This window comes from Aythya fuligula, chromosome Z (assembly GCF_009819795.1).
Source record: "Aythya fuligula isolate bAytFul2 chromosome Z, bAytFul2.pri, whole genome shotgun sequence".
In the NCBI taxonomy this organism is placed as follows: Eukaryota; Metazoa; Chordata; class Aves; order Anseriformes; family Anatidae; genus Aythya; species Aythya fuligula.
In genome coordinates, this window is record NC_045593.1 from 72074793 (window position 1) to 72095572 (window position 20780).

Here is a 20780-nt window from a genome sequence, read left to right on the forward strand (position 1 = left end):
AATGAAACATATGGAAAAATATTAAATACTTCATAATGCAAAAGATGAGAGGGATCATTTAGGGTCATTTTTAGGAGTATCTGTTCACTTTGAAGAAATTCACAGCTAACTTTAATACTGTTTACCCATGAAAATGTATAAATTAAAGTAATCAAAAACATCAATTTATCAGTTCCACAGAAGTTAAATAGCTTGTTCTAAGGTTTTCCAAAATATATACGCATATTTATCTAACTCCTACCTAACCAGAATCCACTATAATTAAACAATAGGTTTCCCATGGTATGAATTTCCATTTTAAGGAGAATCTTCCAGAGCTGTTGAAGGCCTATACTCAAACTAAGCTACTTCTCCTGAACCGTAACTTCCAGTGCTAAAACAAATCCCAACCTACGTTGGGATTAGCCTAATATAATGACATTGGGTGTTTGCAGAACTAACACCATTTTTAGGCAATTCTCAAACTGTTGCAGAGATCAACATAAGGAGTGTCCAAGACAGATAAAAAATCAAACTGAGTTCCAGCTGCTTTACACATGGATATTAGTTTAAACATTCTCACACTTTCAGACAGGTATTAGGACAGAAAGCCAGAGAGCTGTACTATCTTTTTATACAGTAGTTTACCAAGCACAACAACGTTGATGAATGCTCCAGTATTAAGTGTGTACTGGTCATTTTTCAGCTTCTCTGAGAAGTCTGCACAAAACTTTCACAAAACTTTCTTCTGATAGTGATGAATGGGTATTTGCATAAACTCAAACGACATAAAACTTTCTCCTGATAGTGAACAACTGGGTATTTGTATAAATTCAAACGTTTTCAAGCACTTAACGTCCACATTGTAACACGGGCATGGCATCTTTTCCAAGTAAATCCCTGCATGGTATACCACAACTGAAGTGATACTACCTTGATGATTCTCCAAATCCATATCAAGTCGTTGAATAACCTTTTTAAAGTGGTTTGTTTTTTCTTTTACTTCTGCCAGCCTAATAAAAAGATTATGAAATCCATGGTTAAAACTGCTTTGTAAAAGACTTACTTTTTTTAAAGAAAAATGGAGAGAAGAATCAGAATCAAAATAACAAACCTAAGTTTTTCAAAAACAAGATAACATTAGGATTACCGTTATTATAAAACATACATGCAATGTACCTTTCACTTTAGTCACAATCTATATTTAATATACATAGTCCATCTTAGTAAGTATAAGTACTGCTGCTCTTTTCCATTAAAAGCAATTTTGCATCATCAGTAGCTTTTACCTTACTCAACTGGCCCCTCTTCTGGTTGCTATACAGCTCTGCAACGTACAACGTAATTGGCAAACTCCATCAAGTGACTGTATCATGTAAAAATTACCTATGTGCTCACTAAAATCTGTTAAGAAATTGCCAGATAAAACACTGTATCTATAGATAATCAATTGAAATGAGGAAGAAAACTACCTTAGAAACATTTTTCTGTAAATTCTCAAATAAATTTCTCTGTTACTGCTTCTTACCAAGAATTCTGTTAAGTAACTTATTAGCCAATCAAAAGGTGATAATGCATTAAAAATTAACCAATGATTAAAACTGAAAGTACTTGTAAGAAGAATTTAAAATTGTTTCTAGGAGAATTCAAGAATTATTTAAAATCTTCTTTAAAGAAAGAAAAATCAAAAAACTCAAGATTACAGAAAGATACTACTCTATCTGTCCCCCATAACATATTACTATGTATTGTAATATTAAAAGAGCTTCTGGAAAATCTACAGAAAGGTGTAGTAACTGAGAAGTAAGAAGCAGTGCCCTGTTACTCTTCAGAATTGAAATTTCTGTAAGCAACTTTGTAACTCTACAGGCTTAAGAAACTGAAACAACAACAACAAAATCTTAAAAATGGGCTTGCAATGAACAGCTCTTGGAATGTGTTCTGCAGCCCTAAATAAATTTATGTCAGTGCTATTATTAAGGCATATTCATGAAGATAGGAAATATCTTATGCCGACCTAAATGGTCTAGTAATACAAAAATTATTTAGCTGCAGCAGAAGGATATGTCCTGTTATTGTGGAAGGTTAAAACCAGTAGAGGATGCAACATATGGTGAAAATGTGACAGGATTAATCTCTCTCTGCAGGGGCTAAATGTAATATGAACAACAATAAAATGGGATTACTCACTGTCTTTCCATGCTTGCTATTTCTTGACTATCTTCTTTAACCTATAGAAAGGAATACCAACTGTAACATATGAAATAAAATCTACAAATGAAGAAGGAGAAATCTAAAAAATAATTCTTAATTCAGTACACGAGGAATAGAAACTCAGCATATGATTTCACAAACTTGTTGTCATGTTGTCCAACAACATCTCTTCACTGAGAGAAGTGTTATTATTTAAATTTGATCTCTTCCAAATGCTCCCCTGCTTTCTCCATACATATTTAAAAATTGGATATACTCATGAGTGCTGTTCAGTACAATAATCCACATAGTATGTATGCAAGAATGGCTATATAACACGGCACGCTCCCTTACAAAGTAATAAGATTGTTTCTTGATTAGTACATCTGCACACTATCCCAAAATGATGCAGTTTAGAGTTATGCTATAATATTGTTCAATAGGATCATTTTTCCCATCCCAACAGGACTGATGAATTTGAACAAGTCAACCAGCTGAGAAACTGACTGTGCCAATTTTGTTATGGCTGAACCTGAAGCATCCCTTCCAGCCCATCCATTACCTGTACTTAATTCCAGATGGTTTGTGCTGGTTAAAGACTAAATAATGGCAAGGTTCAAAACTAAGTATTTTTCTTTCTCCATCATCCCTTAATATACTGACTGACTTAGAGGATCCTTTAAATGATACCATTTTATGTTCTTGCCTGCTTTAGTAATCTCTCTCTTTCCTCCTGTGGAGATTCCATGTTCTTGTCCTCAGCAATCATTTGATTTCGACGTTCCTCAAGCTCATGGAGCTTTTCATACAGCTGCACAGCCTCCTGTTTCACCAGGGAGTGTGCTATTTCCTGTTGGGAGAAACAAAACACCTACTACCGACTTCCAGACTGCAAGAGAACATTGCAGAAATTGTTTTAATTGAATGACACTTAACCATACATTGAAAGTGAAGCTCACTTGTTACAAATGGTACGGAGGCAGTATAAAGAATGAATATAATCTGTAATCTCAAAAATGCATTTTCTGGAACAGAATATCCCAGTCAGCATTTCTTGCTCAATGAGTTCATGCTCAGGCCAACCTTCTGAGTAGATTTACTGCTATTTTATCATTTCTAGGGAAACACAAACAATATACAGTATTCCAAAGGAATAGAAAAATGTCTACAAGTATTCAAAAGTGGTATTTTCTGAAGACATATATGACTGTACGTTTCAGCTTATGAATCCTTGAAGATCCATGAGAGACCCAATGTGAGAAGCTTCTAATTCTAGTAATGTAAAACAGCATATTAGAAGTGTGTGTTTACATGTTTGTGGGAGAAAAAATATCTCAGCTGGTACCACTTTGTGCTTCAAATGACATTGGCATTTGAAACAAGAAAATCATGCTCCCACATTATGTTGAAAAATTAGGTATCACAAATTCTTTAGAAAAATTTGAGTGGTAATTTCACATTTATCTTCGGAGAGTAATTCTAAATCAGTCACACATCACACAAAACATTTGATAACCATATGGCTAACTAAAGCTAGTAAGTTTTGTACTTGGCATCTAACAAAAACATTTTAAAACACAGCTAATTATAAATTATTGGTGGAAAACAGAGAGGTGGCTTTGCTTTCTCATTCTAGAGCACAAACCTACAGCATATGAAAATTTAATGAGAAAAGTATTATTTATTACAGTAGAGTTCAGCAAAAATTGGTACAGAAACAGCTTTTATCATACATACAGCTCTTAGAGACTCCTCCTTCATGTTCAGTGTGTCCAATTCCTGCTGTTGAACAATCAATTCCTAAAGAGGAAAAAAATGCAAAATTTAGATAAAAAATTACTGCATGATTAGATTGCTTTTTAAATTCTTCATTCTAGCATCCAGAAGATGCTGTAAAATATCTCTTCTTAAAAAGAAGGTATCTTCTTAAAAAGAGATATCTCCTAAAAATAGAAAATCTCTTCTTGGTCTTCTTAAAAATTTAAAAATCAAGACTTCTCCAAATAGCTCAGACATAATATCCACTTATTTTCAGAAAACAAATTTTCCAATAAACTCTTATTCCTCTTACTTGCTGTTGGGCAATAACCAAGAATTGCTTTTTACACTTTTTTCTTCTTTTTCTTAACATCAGTACTGAAGGTGGAATTTATCATTTCTGCTTTAGAAATTTAAAGTCAGATTTTAAAATCTGAACTAGTCAGCACAGTTTCAGTCAATAAAGGCACAAATAGGCCCTGACTAGTGATTCAGTTCATCCTTTGACAGCTAGGAAGCACTAGATTTAAAAGATACCTTTCTCTCTGTGTAGACTTTACAGGGAAGTATTCCAAGACCACATGCCTGAACCTAGATGAGGTTATTCTAACCCTAAAGATTTTATTGCTTTTGTTAATATTATAAGTAGCAAAGCCACAAACATTTTAAAAGGCCCAGCTTAATTTTCTCATATATGCAAACATACAAGAAGCACAAAAAATCCCAGCCAGATTCATTTTTAGGCATGGTAAGAAAAATTTCTACTAAAGTGAATGAAAAAACACTGTGATTCTCTTTTCCCTTTTGCTTGCTTTTTACATGTGATCAAACACCTAAGCACTACAGAGGGTTTTAAAATATGCATGTCAATCCCCAAACAAGAAAAGAAAATGATGAAAATAATTTGCTTTTAAGGAATACAAAATCACAAAGTATTTGTTTTCAGTCCATTGTTGTGTTTATTTTTCAGACACTTAAAATTGCTTAAGATACCAGCAAGTTTTTTTATTATATTGCTCAGTTTTCACTTTAATATTTAAATTGTATCTGGAACTAATACGACCAGGTTTAGAAACATTTTATGTTAAGTACTATGAAACAAACCAACCTGGGAGAGTTTTTCATTTGCAGTCTTCATCTCCATATACTTAGCTTGATTTTCCGGAGACATGTCTTTTATGATGTCATCTGCTACGACTTTTTCACGTTCAATATCTTCTTCCACAGCTTGAATTAACTTTTCTGTGCTGTAAAAGGTACAAAATTGTACTATTTTTACTAGTCCATGATTACTTTAAGGACACATTTAAAACTCTGCTATTCCTTCAGCCTCCCTAAAATGATCCTCTAACACAAAAACTTCACAGACTTCAAGAAAACAAGTTACCTACTTGTATCTCCTTGGAGTTGCATTAGCTATATAAACATTCATATTGTGGAATGCAGAAGATAAAGAATTCTTTGCCCTTACTGTACCCATATAGTACTTCCTAACGTGACAACACTGTCTACCTGGATAGTCCTCAAAACTGGCAGAAGTATATTTTTTTCCCTTTTTGCTCTGTATCAGTGAATTCTTAGAATGAGAACAGGCAGTCTGAAATAAAGAACCTGGAGTATAATTTGTGAATGCATGTGAAGAGAACATACTATACAGTTACCAGGACTTGATGGTGCTGGATAATGATGATGAGAAAGCTTTGCTTTACCAATGAATTGCTGGATTCCTTAAGAACAGGATGTGGCTTTGTAGCCTTAAGGAGCGTGGAGCTTTTTATTCATGCTATGGCTAAGCAATTAGCCATTCCTGATGTTCTTGATCAATGACTGTAAACCTGTTAGAAAATCAAGTGACTGCAAGCAGAAAAAAATCTCTACCACCACAACTGCAATAAGCTGCAGCTAGGTGTTTTAGCAGTCAAGGAAGGCATAAAGTGTTGTTCTCACTGCTTAACATAGAGTCTACTGGTTTCTGTGAAACTCCTGAAAGCTAGCAAGTCAAGTAATTTGAGAGCATAGCTGAAGATAAAGGAAATGAACTAAAAGTCCTGAGACACTGAACAATAAGTCCTTTTCCTCAAAAGGCTTTCCTTTACGGTTCTTAAAATACCGTTTACACTGCTAGCTTTCAGAATGCCTCCTGCAAAATTAGCTCCATTTTTCTCCAGTTTTCATTAACGCTTCCTGAGTTGCAAGACACCAAAAATTTAAAATTGTGTGACTGATGCTACTAGATCCATGACAGCAGGCAAGAATGCCCTCAGGCTTCAAAGACAATGCGAAATAATGGAACTGCTCAAGGACAACCTTGGGATAAAAGAATAATGAACATTTCATTGAAGCATGTACAGTTGATGTTGGAGTGGACCTCTGATGGTCGGCTTGCGCAGCGCCATTACGCAAAGCACAATCACATAGAACAGATTGTCAGTGTCTTGTTCAGGCAGCTTTTGGTTACATTGAATAACGTAGACTCCACAACTTGTCTGGGAAACGTTTCAAAGTATGGCCACCTTTACCATAGAAGAGTTTTTTTCTGCTTAAATGAAATATCCTGTACTTCAATTTATGCTTACTGACTCTTATCCTACCCTTGGGTATCACTGAGAAGAGACCGGCTCCATCTTCTTTATTGTGGCGTATCTGATAAGATACCCCCTAACCCTTCCATCAAACAATTCCACCTCTCTCAGCCATTTCTCAGAGTTTCCACCATTTCTGAGGATTGCTGAGGAAAGATTTAGAAGTGTAACCAATCTTGTAACTGACTTCAGGAAAGACCTATAATCTCCAGAAATCTGATGAGGTTAAGTACAAATTGTCAGGATAACCACCTGTGTTGCAAGGAGTTTTGGAACCTGACGATGACGAAGCAAGTGGAAGTGATGATCTCCCACAACCCATGGAAAATTTGCAGTGCAGTGGGACTTGATGTATTGGATGGTTTTAACATGAAGGTAAATGGAACAGCCTCCTGAAAGTAACTATAGTTTGTTCAAACCTCGTCCAAAGAATGAGGCCCTTTCTGTAAGTACACCAGTATATGAATGGATTATTATGTTATGCTTGGGAAAGGTGTAATTTGCTAAGTGAAGCATGCTTTTAAACTATGCAAGTAGTTTGATCCAAGATTCTCTGGAAGGCATGGAACTAGAATTGGCAGGGAGCTTTCATGTGTCTTTGTTATTGGAGGCTCCTCATGCCTTACCCTGGGCCTGTGAAAACTGTTGCAAGGTCCCCGCAGTGACAATTTCTCACAAATCAAGCCCAACTGAAGGCATGGCTGAATGAAAAAAGAAAAATTCCAAGGAAGAATTCAAGAAAAACTGAAGGTTGCTAATTTCCAGAACAAATGCCCACACCAGATGCAACTCCTCTGGAGAGACTGATCATAGTTAGTACTGATCATAGGGAACTTGTCTCTACGTACAAACAAGGTGGATTTTCCTGGAGATCACTGGGGCATTCATAGAGGAAGAGAAGAATACAGCTTGATATATTCCCCCAGTGTTCCAAAACAGCATCTGGAAGCAGCTGTCACTGTTGAGGGCAGTGGCATCTCCATGCTCTACTGAGTTTTTCTCATCTATGTCTGAGACTGCAAGTATGCCTGATAGAATATGGAAAGAGTCTACTTTTCTAGCCTCATTGATGTAAAAGTAGGTGCAGACACATAACAGAGTAGTGTCTTTACCTGCAGCAAGTCTCTATTTTTAATGTGATGTGGACTTCTGGCTAGATAGCTAGATGAGTATCTTCATGAGACTAGAAATGACAGATTTAGCTGTGATGCACCATCTCTGATAAGCAGTGTTTTGACAAAAAATTAAAGCTCGGTGCTTTTCTAGGAGGACTAAAGCTATCAGCAATGGCTGTAACAGGAGGATAGTTCATTACCATAGCCAGTGCAACACTTGAAGATTACTGGGGAAGCTGAACCAAGGTTGAGCCTTGGAAGTCACAGAACTTTCTGAGATATTAAGCAAAAATCAAAGTGGCAGTAACATTAAAGACAGATACTGAAGTAGAAAGGTTTCTACTCAGACCCATATCTGAGAGGAACGGAGAATAAGAGGAAGGTGAATCCTTCTGTAGATTCATGCTGTGCATTGGGTAGAGTGAAGTTGAGAGAATGAGCATCATCAGAAGAAAAAAAAATAGTGGACATAGTGTTAGTGTATCAATATAATCCCTTTGTCAAACTGCATAAAGACATGCACTCAGATGCATGTCTCAAAAGCAAAATACTTTTTTTTTTACTCAAAAGCAAATACTTTTTTTTTTTTTTTCCTTTTTTAGGATTTGTTCCTGAAATATAGCACATACAACAGATGTCTTTAAATGCTTGCAATCCTTTGTAAATAATGAGCTTTATTTTTAATGTACCCCATAGCTTTTCTTATGCTAAGGTCTCTACTTTCTTTTCTAAGATCTCTACTACAGATCTTTACTAGAGATCTACTAAAGATCTACGAGAGATCTCTACTAGAGATCTTTACTTCAGCATGCAAATCTCACGAAATTTTCTTCATTTGAAGATAGGTCTTATAAAAAAAAATAAAAAATCAAGTCTTTATCTGTCTCCAACATTTCTTTAACTGACAATATAACACAGCTTGCTTCTAAATACTCTGTGGCATTTTAACTCAGTGCTTCCTATGTGATCTGGAACTTGACACTTGGGCATACTTCCATTACTCTTCCCCATTGGCTGCGGAACCAATTAAATCTGAGATGATTATATGGAATTGCTCAACCTAGTCAATCGTTTGCTAAAGATGTTCTAGCTTCCTTATTTTTTTTTACACTGCCTGCTTATTCATTAGGTACAAAGGTTGGAGAAAAACGAAGTGCTGTTACATGATATTATTTCTTGTCAGTGCACTGAAACGTGTTCATGCTGCCTCTAAGAAGCAACAGAAAGGTAAGACACTTGGCACACCTTTTTCAAAATGTAGGCAAAGATTTATTAGTATAACTTTTCTGCTAGACTGGAAACAAATATATCTCGAGATATGTTAAAAGTTCAGGAATTACTGTGAACCTTCAACATGCAAAGCAAGTAAATTGTGCTTCAGTTAAAAGCCAGGGAACAGTCTGATTGTTTTCTGGAAACCAGAGTACTTGATTATACAAACCCCATTACCTCTCCAGATACGCCATTTTTATTTTTTATTTTTTTTACAAATGCAATAAAAGCAACAGAAGTTACATTATTATTAAATGGTAAAAGTTTCAAAAACTCTCTGAGAAAAACCTTTTAAAGAAACACTTCTGAGTTGAAATGACAAATGTCAAAGTATTATCAATGCATTGCCAGGTTCAGTTTCTTTCCAAAAATTTAAGCAGCAATTCTTAAAATCTGGTTTTACTAAAAAGATATAGTGCAATTAAAATTACAGATGCTTTCCTGTTTTTCTATTGACTACTTGGGTTCCCCCACATACAATGCAATAAATCAACATTGTAAGAACAACCCTAATTTTTCAACAGTAGTAAAGTAAAAAAGAAGAAACTCTGTTTTTGACTTAGACATTTGTGCAGTACTTTTTTAGACAGAAAACAGATTTTTCCAGTTAACGGCATCCCTGTTACTCGACTATGCTAATTCTTCCTTTGAACTTCTGGAAAAAAAAAAATATATCTTTCATTTTTAATTTGACTGTTATTAACTTACAGACTGAGCAACGTTAAAAAAAATCTTAGTGTATTTTCCCACTCTCCTAATGACAGCACATTTTTTCTGAAACCTGCAAACTAAAATACTGCTATTAATCTGTATTTCTAGATAGCGTGGTTAAGGTCTGCTCTGTTTCTGAACATCTTGGAAGAGGTATCTCAGAAGTCCAAGTGTGTCACAAGTTCCAACTCTTACCATATTTGATATTGGGAGTTCACAAACTGCCACTAGCAATATGCAAATTGTCTCAAAAAATCACGCAGCCACCAATACTATTACCGACAAGAACAGTACCTAATACAGGAACTTAATACCACTGAGGCTAGCACCCCTTGCCCCTGATAATGTCCTTTTTTTAATGTAAATTTCCAATAGCACTAAACCTACACAATGGATCAGAGTAGTAGATCAGGATACAAACAACCTCTTTCCAGGAAGTTATAAAGTTTCTGATTCACTGAGGTGAATAAGGTCAGTCTGTAGAGATACAAATGCATAGAAGCAAACAGATTTTTTTTCTTTTATCTAACTGGCTATCTATATTTAGCATTGTTCCTTGTTGGTACAATTGAGCTTCGTTATGTAATTCTGTACCCAATCCCTTTTCTGTTAAATTCACTGAATGCTGCTCAAACTACAATAATCACTTTGAACGCTTTATCTTTTTTGCCTTTTTTAATCTGGAAGATCGCAATCTAGGAATGAGATATTGAGGTTCGTTTAGTATACTGCCTTTTCTCTGTGAGACTTCAGAGGCTTAAGCAAAGTGGAAAAATGTTACAAAAGGAATAATCTACCTTTTGCATAACATTTAATTCATATCTGGCATAAACATGGATCAGTTTAACATCTGAAAGACAAGATGTAGATCTTGCAAATAATGCCTGATTTCTTTCAGAGAAGTTAATATTGTAGTCAATACCATTTGTCAAAAAATCTTTCCTGACTCTCAGAAAACAAGGTACAAACCCATACAAAAACACCAGCACAAGAGACTGAACTGTGCTTACTTAGTTCCAAAGATCAGAGCAAACACTACACCTTCGTAGCACAGAGGTACATTGCTTATTTAATATATTATAGTATGGATAACAAAGAGATTAGAAGACCATCCTACTCATTAAATGTTCACAAAACCTGTGACTTCACTTAAGAATATATGAGATACCTGGCCAAATAAACCAACAATCTAGTACAGCATTCTGCCTCTAACAGTGGCAAGAAAATAGGGACAGTAACCAAGCCCAGACACTTTTCTCAGATGATTCATATCATAGACTTCCAGTACCCATAACTGCTTTAACAGGGTATTAATGTGTATACCTCTGCCTATGGCTATTTTCCATATGGATATTTGTGAAATTGAAATTCATCTACTAACTTGTCTACTCAATCAATTTGCTATCTTCTGATACTGTCCACAGGATTTTAGGTTTGTCTTGATTCAGTGAAAGCTCAATGCATTACGGCTGATAACATGATTTTTCTCTTAACTTTACATTTCATGATATCTATGTAGAACAATTTTTTTTTAAACCTTATCATGGAAATAATTTTATTTATTAATTTGCTAAACTGCTGATACAGAAGACACTGGTACTCAATATTTTAAAGTGTTATTTGCTTATTGCTAGGCTATGAACATGAAGTTCTCTTGTCTCATGATCTGGGCTGGAACACTGTTTTTGAATCCAGTCACTGCTGACTGCAATGTTACATCTCAAACTGTAAGTTCCATGTGCATGTAAATTACCCTTATTTTTGAGATACAGTAGAAATTAAAGACTTTTAAAAGCCTGCAAACATGAAATACCTGAGTATAGAAGCAGACAGAGATAAATAAAATGACACATTTTCCTGTGAAAAGGGAATTTGCTGCTACCAATCATTCTAAGCAGGGGAGTAACACTGAAACATATTTGAGATGGTTTTGTATTTCAGTCAAATCCCCGCAGACAACAGGAGTGCCTCCTTTATATCTGCACCATTTTGCAATAGGCCTAAATCACAACAGCTATTTGGACAAGGCCAACCACTTGCTGAGAGATTGTTTTGAGAGATGTTTTTGAGTTAGCACTTGCCCAAGTCAGGTCCAAACGTGTACAAGATATTTTGAAATATTCTTTTAGAGAATAGTTTAATGGATTTTGTATTTATATATAGGGGGATTAAGAGTCTGGCAAAAAAATGTTATTGAACTGTTTGCTCTTACTGTCTACTGGTCCAGTACTGTATTTACTGTTTGTTCATCGCTGGGACAAACATGAAGAAAAAAAGTATATGCAGACACTACACCTAATTTGTTTTAAAATAAGCTACCTAGACTCAGCCTGATAACAGCAGTAACGACTTGAGCATAGGCTACTCCTCTAGCAAGCGGAACAATAAACCAACCTGTTTTCAGTGCTTAGAATCTCCTTTAAAGCAAGTTTAATTACCTTGACAACAAACTGTAAGCTGCAGTGATGCATAAATAAACCTATATGGAAATCTAATCTTTTCAGAAAAGAAAAATGTTTCCAGTTATTAAGAATATAAACACTCTCAAACCTGAAAAGTCTACAGCTATGCTAAACTTCAACTCAGAAAACCGAAATGAATTTAAATGCCACATTTATAATTAAATATGTAGTCAATCTGGTTGAAGGTCTGCTCCAAAGATGTTTTCAATAGCAAACACAGCTACTTTAAAGCAAATCAATCCGTTTGAAAAAACACACATAAATTAATAGTCAGGCTTGAGTCCATTTTCTCTATGACAACTTCACTTGGTGGCTTCTCTATTTTGTGGCAAGGGAATCCTTTTCCTACCCTGTTAGACTTCACCTTAGAATACCAAAACCGACAACACTATTATCTCCAAAACAGCATGTCGGACATACATAATATTCTGGATATTATTCACATAAGCATTGCAACTATAACAGAGTTTAAACACTAAGTTTCTTGGCACTTCAGGTCTCTACACACTAGGATGATTCATTACCCTGTGTCACTAATCGACAAACATATTAAGAACATCATAAACAAAAAGGCAGGAAGGCCAGCAGAATTTTTCTTGTAAAGGGCTGACGTTAAATAGATTTTTTTATTCCCTTAAAAATCATCACTGGGACTCCATCACAAGATGTCCTTACACTATTTTAATTGTTGACATTCTCTTTTTTTCAACAGGTCATTTGTGAGGAGTCTGGAAAGAACCTCTCTCATATCCCCACTGATCTTTTGCCAAATGTTACTACATTAAGCCTCAAAAATAATAAAATCACTTTAAAAGACAATGGCAAAGATATTCTTCAGAGGCTTACTAACCTCACTGAACTTTATCTGAATGAAAACATGATTACCGTACTGTGTAATAACAGCTTCTACAGTTTGACAAAACTTATAATTCTGGATATCAGCAACAATCTTATTAGCATAGTTCATCCAGCAGCATTTGCAGGACTAAATCGACTGTCAGTTTTGAATCTGTCCTATAACAGGATTACTCAATTAGATTCAGATGTATTTTCTTCTCTAAAAAGTCTCAAAGTTTTGAATCTACAAAATAACTTTTTGAAATCTTTTCATATAAAATCATCTTTTAAATTGGCTACAATTACCTTAGCTGGAAACCCATGGAACTGCTCCTGTGACCTCCTTGATTTACAGATACGTCTAACTGCTTCCAATGTGACAATGGGTAAGTTCTGCTAAGAGCAGCATTTCATATCTGTTTGCATCTTATCTTAGCTTTTCCTGATGTGAATAATATCCACCACATATTATGTATTTTTCAGTAATAAATTAGTTATCAGTGATTTTTTTTTAGATAAAACTGTCAATTAACGGTATCTAATAGACTCTCCATTGCTCATTCACAGAAAATGAAAACAACACTACATGCACATTCCCCAAAACAAAGGAAAAATTGTCCATCAGGGCTGCAACTATACAACTAGCTGACTGTGAAACTGAAAAAGCTTCTTTAGAAACCAGTATAACTTCCAATTCTGCCATTAAGCGCAGAAGCACAGCCTTCCTAGCAGCTCCAACTCCAAACATCACCACTGAAAACAACGGAACACATGCAGGTAATACCATGACGCTTCCCTTTACTGCTTGCAATGTTTTATTTGCTGATCCATGATTTCATATGCTTTTGCATATGTACTGTAATTCTTCCGTAAAAGTCACAGCTATGGAACAAGTGTACTTTTAGATTTTGTTAGACCATGTAACATGCTGCAGTGAATGTTATGCTCTACTAAGTAACGCTGCAAAACAGATAAACCACACCTTAAACGACACTAAAAACAAAGGTGTGAAAATTTCTAGGGCTTGAAATTCAGATAATTCTCCAGATGTCTGCATAAAAATAAATAAATAAATAATTATTCCAAACTAACTGCTCACAAGATGTAGTCTTCTTAAAAAGTAAAAGATTGAGTGTATTAATTTTTGTCCAGCTCTCAACTGTGTTCAGTGTAAGGGACACAGCTGTGCATATCCCATATTCTTTTAAAAATTCAGTAATAGCCTCCTTACATTATTTTTTGATGCCAATTCCAACATTATTTGGTAAGATTCTACGTTTCCTTCTGGTAAAAATCAAATTTCTCTTTTTCTTCCATCCGAATTAATGTTCTCCACTTTCCCATAACGAAATACTCCAATTCCTGCTGTTGGCTAAAGCAGGAATATCCATCTTCTGGTTCACACACAAATCGTAAGCCACCACTGCCACTGACTTCATTTACTGTAGCCAGCATCTACAGTGTATTGTGTGACAGCACACAAAGCCAACTTGTATATAAAGACTACTGGTACCTACAGTCTATTGAAATTTACAAGAAATAAATAATACATAAATAAATACATAATAAATACATAATACATAAAGGAAATGTAACTGAAAGGATTACAAACAAACAATGTGGTATTTCAGGATGCAGACATCACCACCATGTAGAAATTTAAGCCTGGGAAATAGAATTTAATGTCAATTACTGATTTTTATTTTTTCCATTCTCAAAGCCAGCCCTGGAATTATTTTTGAAAAAGAAAAAAAAAAAAAAAGAATTTTATTTTATCTACACCTCCAGAACATCAGATGACTTTTAAACAATTGTTTAATTTTAGTAAATATGCATGGTGGGTTTACATTGCTATCAAATGTGAGATGTATGTGCTTTTTTGATTTTTTTTTTCTCCTATCTGTTTTCAAGAGCTTCCACTCCTTGGCAAAAGTTGGACCTTCCTCGTGGGAGTCCTAGGGTTTGTCCTAAGCACTACATTCCTGATTTTTATGGCCATAAAATGCCCAACATGGTATCACTATTTGATCAGCTACAGTCACCGTCGTCTGGAAGAAAACGACCCAGAGATAACTGAACAGGAGTTCTCAGCTGACATGAATTCTTTTCCTGCAGTATCAGATACAAGCAATGAAGATCCCATAGTAATATTTGAGAAAACTACTGAATTTGAGCACGGCGAAGATGGATTTATTGAGGATAAATACATAGATTCATATATAACTGAGGAGAGCTGATATCCTACATGGTGGATGATGACTGACTTTTCAAAACTGTAGTATACTTGCTCCATTTACTTAGCCTTCCATGTTATGCTACTTAGGTACAACACAAATGGAACCTAAGCAGTCCATCTCCTTTCATCTCATCAAGTCTGAAACAAGCTATTGCTTCATGAATCATGAAATAAGTATTTCAAAACATGAAAGATCACTGATCATGTTACTATTTACTGGGGATAAAAAGCATACTGTACACTGCTTAACATGACCAAATCTTTAAAAAGCAGCTTGTGAAGCTGCCGTAATTACTGATGTTCAAGAGGCAAAGAAGCCAGAGATGAAAAAATATTTATTTAAAGCACTGAAGAAGCAGACCACAGTCAGACTGGGGACTGAATCTGAATCAACAATGTCAAAGCTCAGTAGTTTATTAGTCAAAATGAGTATCCATCAGAGAATAGAGGTTTTTTTTTTTTTTTTCTTTTTTTTAAACCTGAATTAGCAGAGTAACAAAGACTGATTTCTCCACTCCCTTAAATGTGTCTACACACAGTAAAATGATAAATATCATTACTGCATATAGAATCATAGAATCACTAAGGTTGGAAAAGATCATCTGGTCCAACCATGCTGCTAGCACCAGTATTATCCACCAAACCATGCCTTTATGCCTTAGTTTGATACTGAACCAAGTCTCTTCTCTGCACATTTTGTTAACAATTAAAAATGCATTTAGGGGTAGAACAGACATATTTACAACCTATTGAAAACCACAGGATTAGTGAAAAGTGCATATTAAATGGAAAATTGGTATTTCAGAAGTATTTATTTACGCATAAAATGTTATTGTTCTTTCTGGCGCCCGGTAGGACCAGACCTACTTCTTACATCTGCTGTCCCTAAATTAAACATCTCAAACTCACCCTCTCAGCTTATCAGTACACAATCCGTTTTCATGGCTTTCAAACTCTCACTACAAGCATCTCGCTGATTTCATCTTCCTTTCCACACATCCTTACTTTACCAGACAGGAATCTTAGTTCTAGCCCCCACTTCTGCTTATTTTCTCCACTCTGCTACTGAAACATAAGCTCCAAAATCCGGGACCTTAAAAGTAAGTCCTCACAAGCCAGAAGACTTCACTGCCACCTAGCTCCTCCTGGATGAAATAGTAAGTATCTCCACAGATACTCAGAATAGTTTACTCAGAATAGTTTAAAGTTACTCAGAATAGTTTACAGCTTCATCCTGATACTGGTACAGGATCTTGACATTGTTTGGGGATGTCTCTTGTTGTATGGATTGTACTGTTAACAATTTCTTAATTAGATAACCTCTCAATTTTACCAAGTTCCTGTATGATTTTAACAGCTTTTGAGAAGCATATACTTTATGTACTTACGCTTGTCTTTCGGTGAAAATTTTATCCACACTCTGAGCGTCTCGGTCATTCTGAACCTTTAACTTTAAAAAAAAAAAAAGTATTTTGATATAATACGTAATAAAAAAATAGTTATACACGAGGGCAAAGTTTCCTTTAAAGTATCAAGAAGCTGCTAAGGATGCAATACAGAAAGGAGCAGCAGATGTCTCCTGCTCCAGAGATGTTCCCAGGCTGTACTGAAGAAACAGCTTCTAAAATTGCAGTCTTCCACTGGAAACCTAAGGAAGTAAGAAGACATCTCTCTCTCTGTTTGAAAAATAAATGCTATCAAGTTTGTAACAAATCAGTTCAGTCAGTATTACTACCTATTAGCAATTAACTGCTTAAGCCTACAGACAGAATGCAAATATAATACTTTAAAGAGCATTCTTTATGATGCGGATTATGAGACTTTATTTTTCAATAAAATGTGGAGAAAAATAAATGGCCAAGAAATACTCAGGTGGTTTTTCAAGCTACCAAACTAACCTGTTCTAAGACTAGCTGCTTTTGCTAAAGGACAAAGTGATCACAAGAAATGGAAAGTGCTTAATATGTCTATAGCCTTAATACTTGAATGAAATCTCTCACTATCTTAGAAAATAAAGAAAATTAAAGAAGAACAAAGCTGATTGATTTTGTGGTTGTCCATGTTGCAGACCTAGTTCATGTTTATTATGCTGGAGGCATTTAGAAGGCAGAAGGAAAAGAGAAGTAAATAAATTTCCAGAGGATCAGGCAGCTTTAAAGGCAGTGCAGTCCAGTGAACTTGCCTTTCATAAGACTAGCATTCTATGCTTAGTCACATAAATAATGTATTTGAACACTTGAAATTTGAGGTGGGAACACAGCCTTCTTAAACCTAATACACAGAAGCATTGTCATGTGGTTTTGAAGACAATGCTTTAGACAGCTGTCTCACTACAAAGAACACTGTCAAGTACTATGGGCAATTTAACTGGAAAAAATTGTGTAAGTTTTAAATGAGTGATTTGCTTTTTTATACATTTCATGTTCAAAGTACAAAAAATGTAATGTATGCCATTGCATTGTTAAAATGTAGCAAGCACACTAATTCTTACCATATTGTAATCATGAATCACTTCCGCCACATCTGTATTGGTGTTAAGAATATCCACAACCTGAAATGAGATAGAATTCCAACCTGTTGGCACTCTTCTTTTTTTTTTTTTTTTTTAATTATACACACAGAGAAAAGGAGCAACTTGCAAAACACTCATGAAAACACAACAGATATCTATTATTGCAAAAGGAAAAAAAATGATTTGTGAATCTGCATAGATTACACATAGTTTTCAGAAGTAATTCTCATTATATGTAGCTGTACAAACGCACAAACAATATGCAGCAGTCATTTCTTAAATGCAACTGCTTCTCCTATCTTTCTTGTTTTCTTTAGTTCCCATTTTTTCTTTCCCAGTATCTGAATAAACACAGTACTAACCAGTAAACTTTTAAACAGGAACATCGATAAAAAAAGATGTTGAATTTAAGCAAAAACAGGATGAAGTGAAGGAGACAAGGGAGTGTTCAGTATCAGAAGCTGATAGCAGCGTACCATGTTGTAGTCTGCTAGCTGACCTTGAAATTCTTTGATTTCACCAGCTAGAGCCTCTGCCCTAAACACAAAACAAGAAGCCAAAATTCAGACAGGAAGCATCATATAATAAAAATGAAATAACAACAACAAAAAAATATGTAATGATTCCCTGAAGTCTGTGAAAGGTGAAAACAGCCTAGAACAAAGTCTTGTGGCTGAGAAAGGTAACTTTGTATTAGCTGCGACACAGCTCACCTTTTTTCATATGACAAATAGACCGATTTCTCTTGCTTGTACATTTCTACTTCTTCCTGCAGCTTGTTAATTTCTGTTGTGAGTTCATTTGTTTTGCTCCTGCAAAAAATAAACAAAAGATTTACTGAAACTTAAATATACAGCTAAAACACAGCTAAAAAAGAAACAGCATTTTACTCTAAGTGATGTGCAGTAAGTATCTCTTTATCACAGAGTACCAAATTTCTGACAACTATTTCTGAGAAAAGCTAGAGAAATGAGGGGAAAAAATAAAGTGGTTCTATCACATAAAATTGTAAGAATAGCTGCCTGGCAGAGAAGGACCTGGGAGTATTGGCTAATAGTCGGCTGAATATGAGCCAGCAGTGTGCTCTGGTGGCCAAGAAGGCCAACGGCATCCTGGCTTGTATAAGAAGCAGTGCGGCCAGCAGGGCTAGGGAAGTGATTGTCCCCTGTATTCAGCTCTGGTGAGGCCGCACCTCGAGTACTGTGTTCAGTTTTGGGCCCCTCGCTACAAGAAGGACATCGAGGTGCTCGAGCGAGTCCAGAGAAGGGTGACGAAGCTGGTGAGGGGCCTGGAAAACAAGTCCTACGAGGAGTGGCTGAGGGAGCTGGGCTTGTTCAGCCTCGAGAAAAGGAGGCTCAGGGGCGACCTTATCGCTCTCTACAGACACCTTAAACGAGGCTGTAGCAAGGTGGGGGTTGGTCTGTTCTCCCACGTGCCTGGTGACAGGACGAGGGGGAATGGGCTTAAGTTGCGCCAGGGGAGTTTTAGGTTAGATGTTAGGAAGAACTTCTTTACTGAGAGCATCGGAATGGGCTGCCCAGGGAAATGGTTGAGTCACCATTCCTGGAGGTCTTTAAAAGACGTTTAGATGTTGAACTTAGGGATATGGCTTAGTGGAGGACTTGTTAGTGTTAGGTCAGAGGTTGGACTAGGTGATCTTGGAGGTCTCTTCCAACCTAGACGATTCTGTGATTTTGTGAAATCATTAGAAAACCTTGACATGAAATAAAATGTTTTAATTAGCTTTTTGTTGCTTCTGGTGAAAGAGACATGAATCCTTCTCAGATGCACCAGAAAAAAAAAATCATCCACAATCTGTGGAAGGATGCTGTATCATCCCTGTATAGAACAACATCTTTTAGGATTGATTATTCAATACTGCAATGTGGCCAACTGACAATGGAGCACATGTTTTTGTCATTGCCAACTGAATGCATAATTCAAGCAAACCACCTGAAGCATGCACTGAAAAAGTACTTAGTTCAAGATACTATGTCTTACAGTTGGAGCTATGCGACAGGTGCAAGTTCAAAATCACTGATGCTTCTGGAACTAACGCTGCAGGAGTGCATTTAACTTAACAAGACTAATAACAAAATGTCAAAGAAATCTTGTACTTGGACATAAGCATAAAATTCCTCTTCTACAAACTACCTGCAAAATGACCTTCTTATGTGTTAGAACAGAACAGATTTCATTAACAGTGAACACCACTCATCCCATGCTATTATTAAGAATAGCTCTACCTTTATGCCAGAAAGGGAACAGAGCATGAAGCCTTCCACAATTTGAATGTATTTTTAAGACATACCTCAGCAGTCCAAGATAATACGTTTTATCCATTATCTGTCTCTGAGGACCTGACAAAGGAGAGTACGATGACAGTTCATTAGAAAGCAACACATTCTGATTAACTGCAAATTAGGAAAACAACATGCAGATTTTACAGGCAGAGACAGTAGATTTTACTTTGTTAAAACAAATGAAGGCAGAAATTCACTTTGGACTTTTATGAAAACAAACAGTATTTTTTTAGCTATTTGAATATTTACAATGCAACAAAGTATTTTAATTATTCTGTAGTGCTGGAAGAAGATAAAATGTATCCTGTTGTATTCTAATCTATTCTAATGATTTTTAAATAGATATAAAAATCATATAGGAAGCGTGGGCACAGAAAAGCCTTTGTCATCTCTAATGGCCAAAAACAAAGGAGGGAGGATGCATTCATCTTCCTTTCCTTTCTGTTACATTTTGTAGTCACAGCTATTCACCCTGCAATTTATACAACTATGAAAAGTTTTCCTTTAAACCATAAATATTTCTCCAGAACTTTTTTAGACACTTTGATAGCTATTTTCAACAGAAAATACCTTTCATTCCAGTTTTCATTCCACTTAATCCTTGTTGTGTCACTGGGCGGTCTGCAACTTTAATCTGAGATGATAAAATTCCGCTAGCAGTTGAAGGACCACCACGAGAACCAGGTCTTGAGGTACTAGGAGGCATCTAGAAGAAAACAAACAGACAAACAAACAAAACCCAATGCTGAATTGTGATTTTATTACCCTTCTGTAATTGCCAAAGCTTGAGTCACTCTCTTAAACACTCCAAGCAGGAAAC

General features: G+C 35.7%; 1 protein-coding gene across 1 annotated transcript in view; it reads right to left on the minus strand.

Moving 5' to 3' along the window:
* IFT74 (intraflagellar transport 74) overlaps positions 1–20780 on the minus strand; it is a 42069-nt gene that overhangs the window by 20581 nt on the left and 708 nt on the right. Inside the window, exons 2-12 of the mRNA XM_032206043.1 lie at positions 20531–20666; positions 19969–20017; positions 18371–18469; positions 18134–18194; positions 17637–17696; positions 16534–16595; positions 5039–5177; positions 3910–3972; positions 2879–3022; positions 2170–2210; positions 913–992 (exon numbers count right to left, since the gene is read on the minus strand). Of these exons, the coding sequence (XP_032061934.1) occupies positions 913–992; positions 2170–2210; positions 2879–3022; positions 3910–3972; positions 5039–5177; positions 16534–16595; positions 17637–17696; positions 18134–18194; positions 18371–18469; positions 19969–20017; positions 20531–20666 (934 nt within the window). The remainder of the gene's footprint in view (positions 1–912; positions 993–2169; positions 2211–2878; positions 3023–3909; positions 3973–5038; positions 5178–16533; positions 16596–17636; positions 17697–18133; positions 18195–18370; positions 18470–19968; positions 20018–20530; positions 20667–20780) is intronic.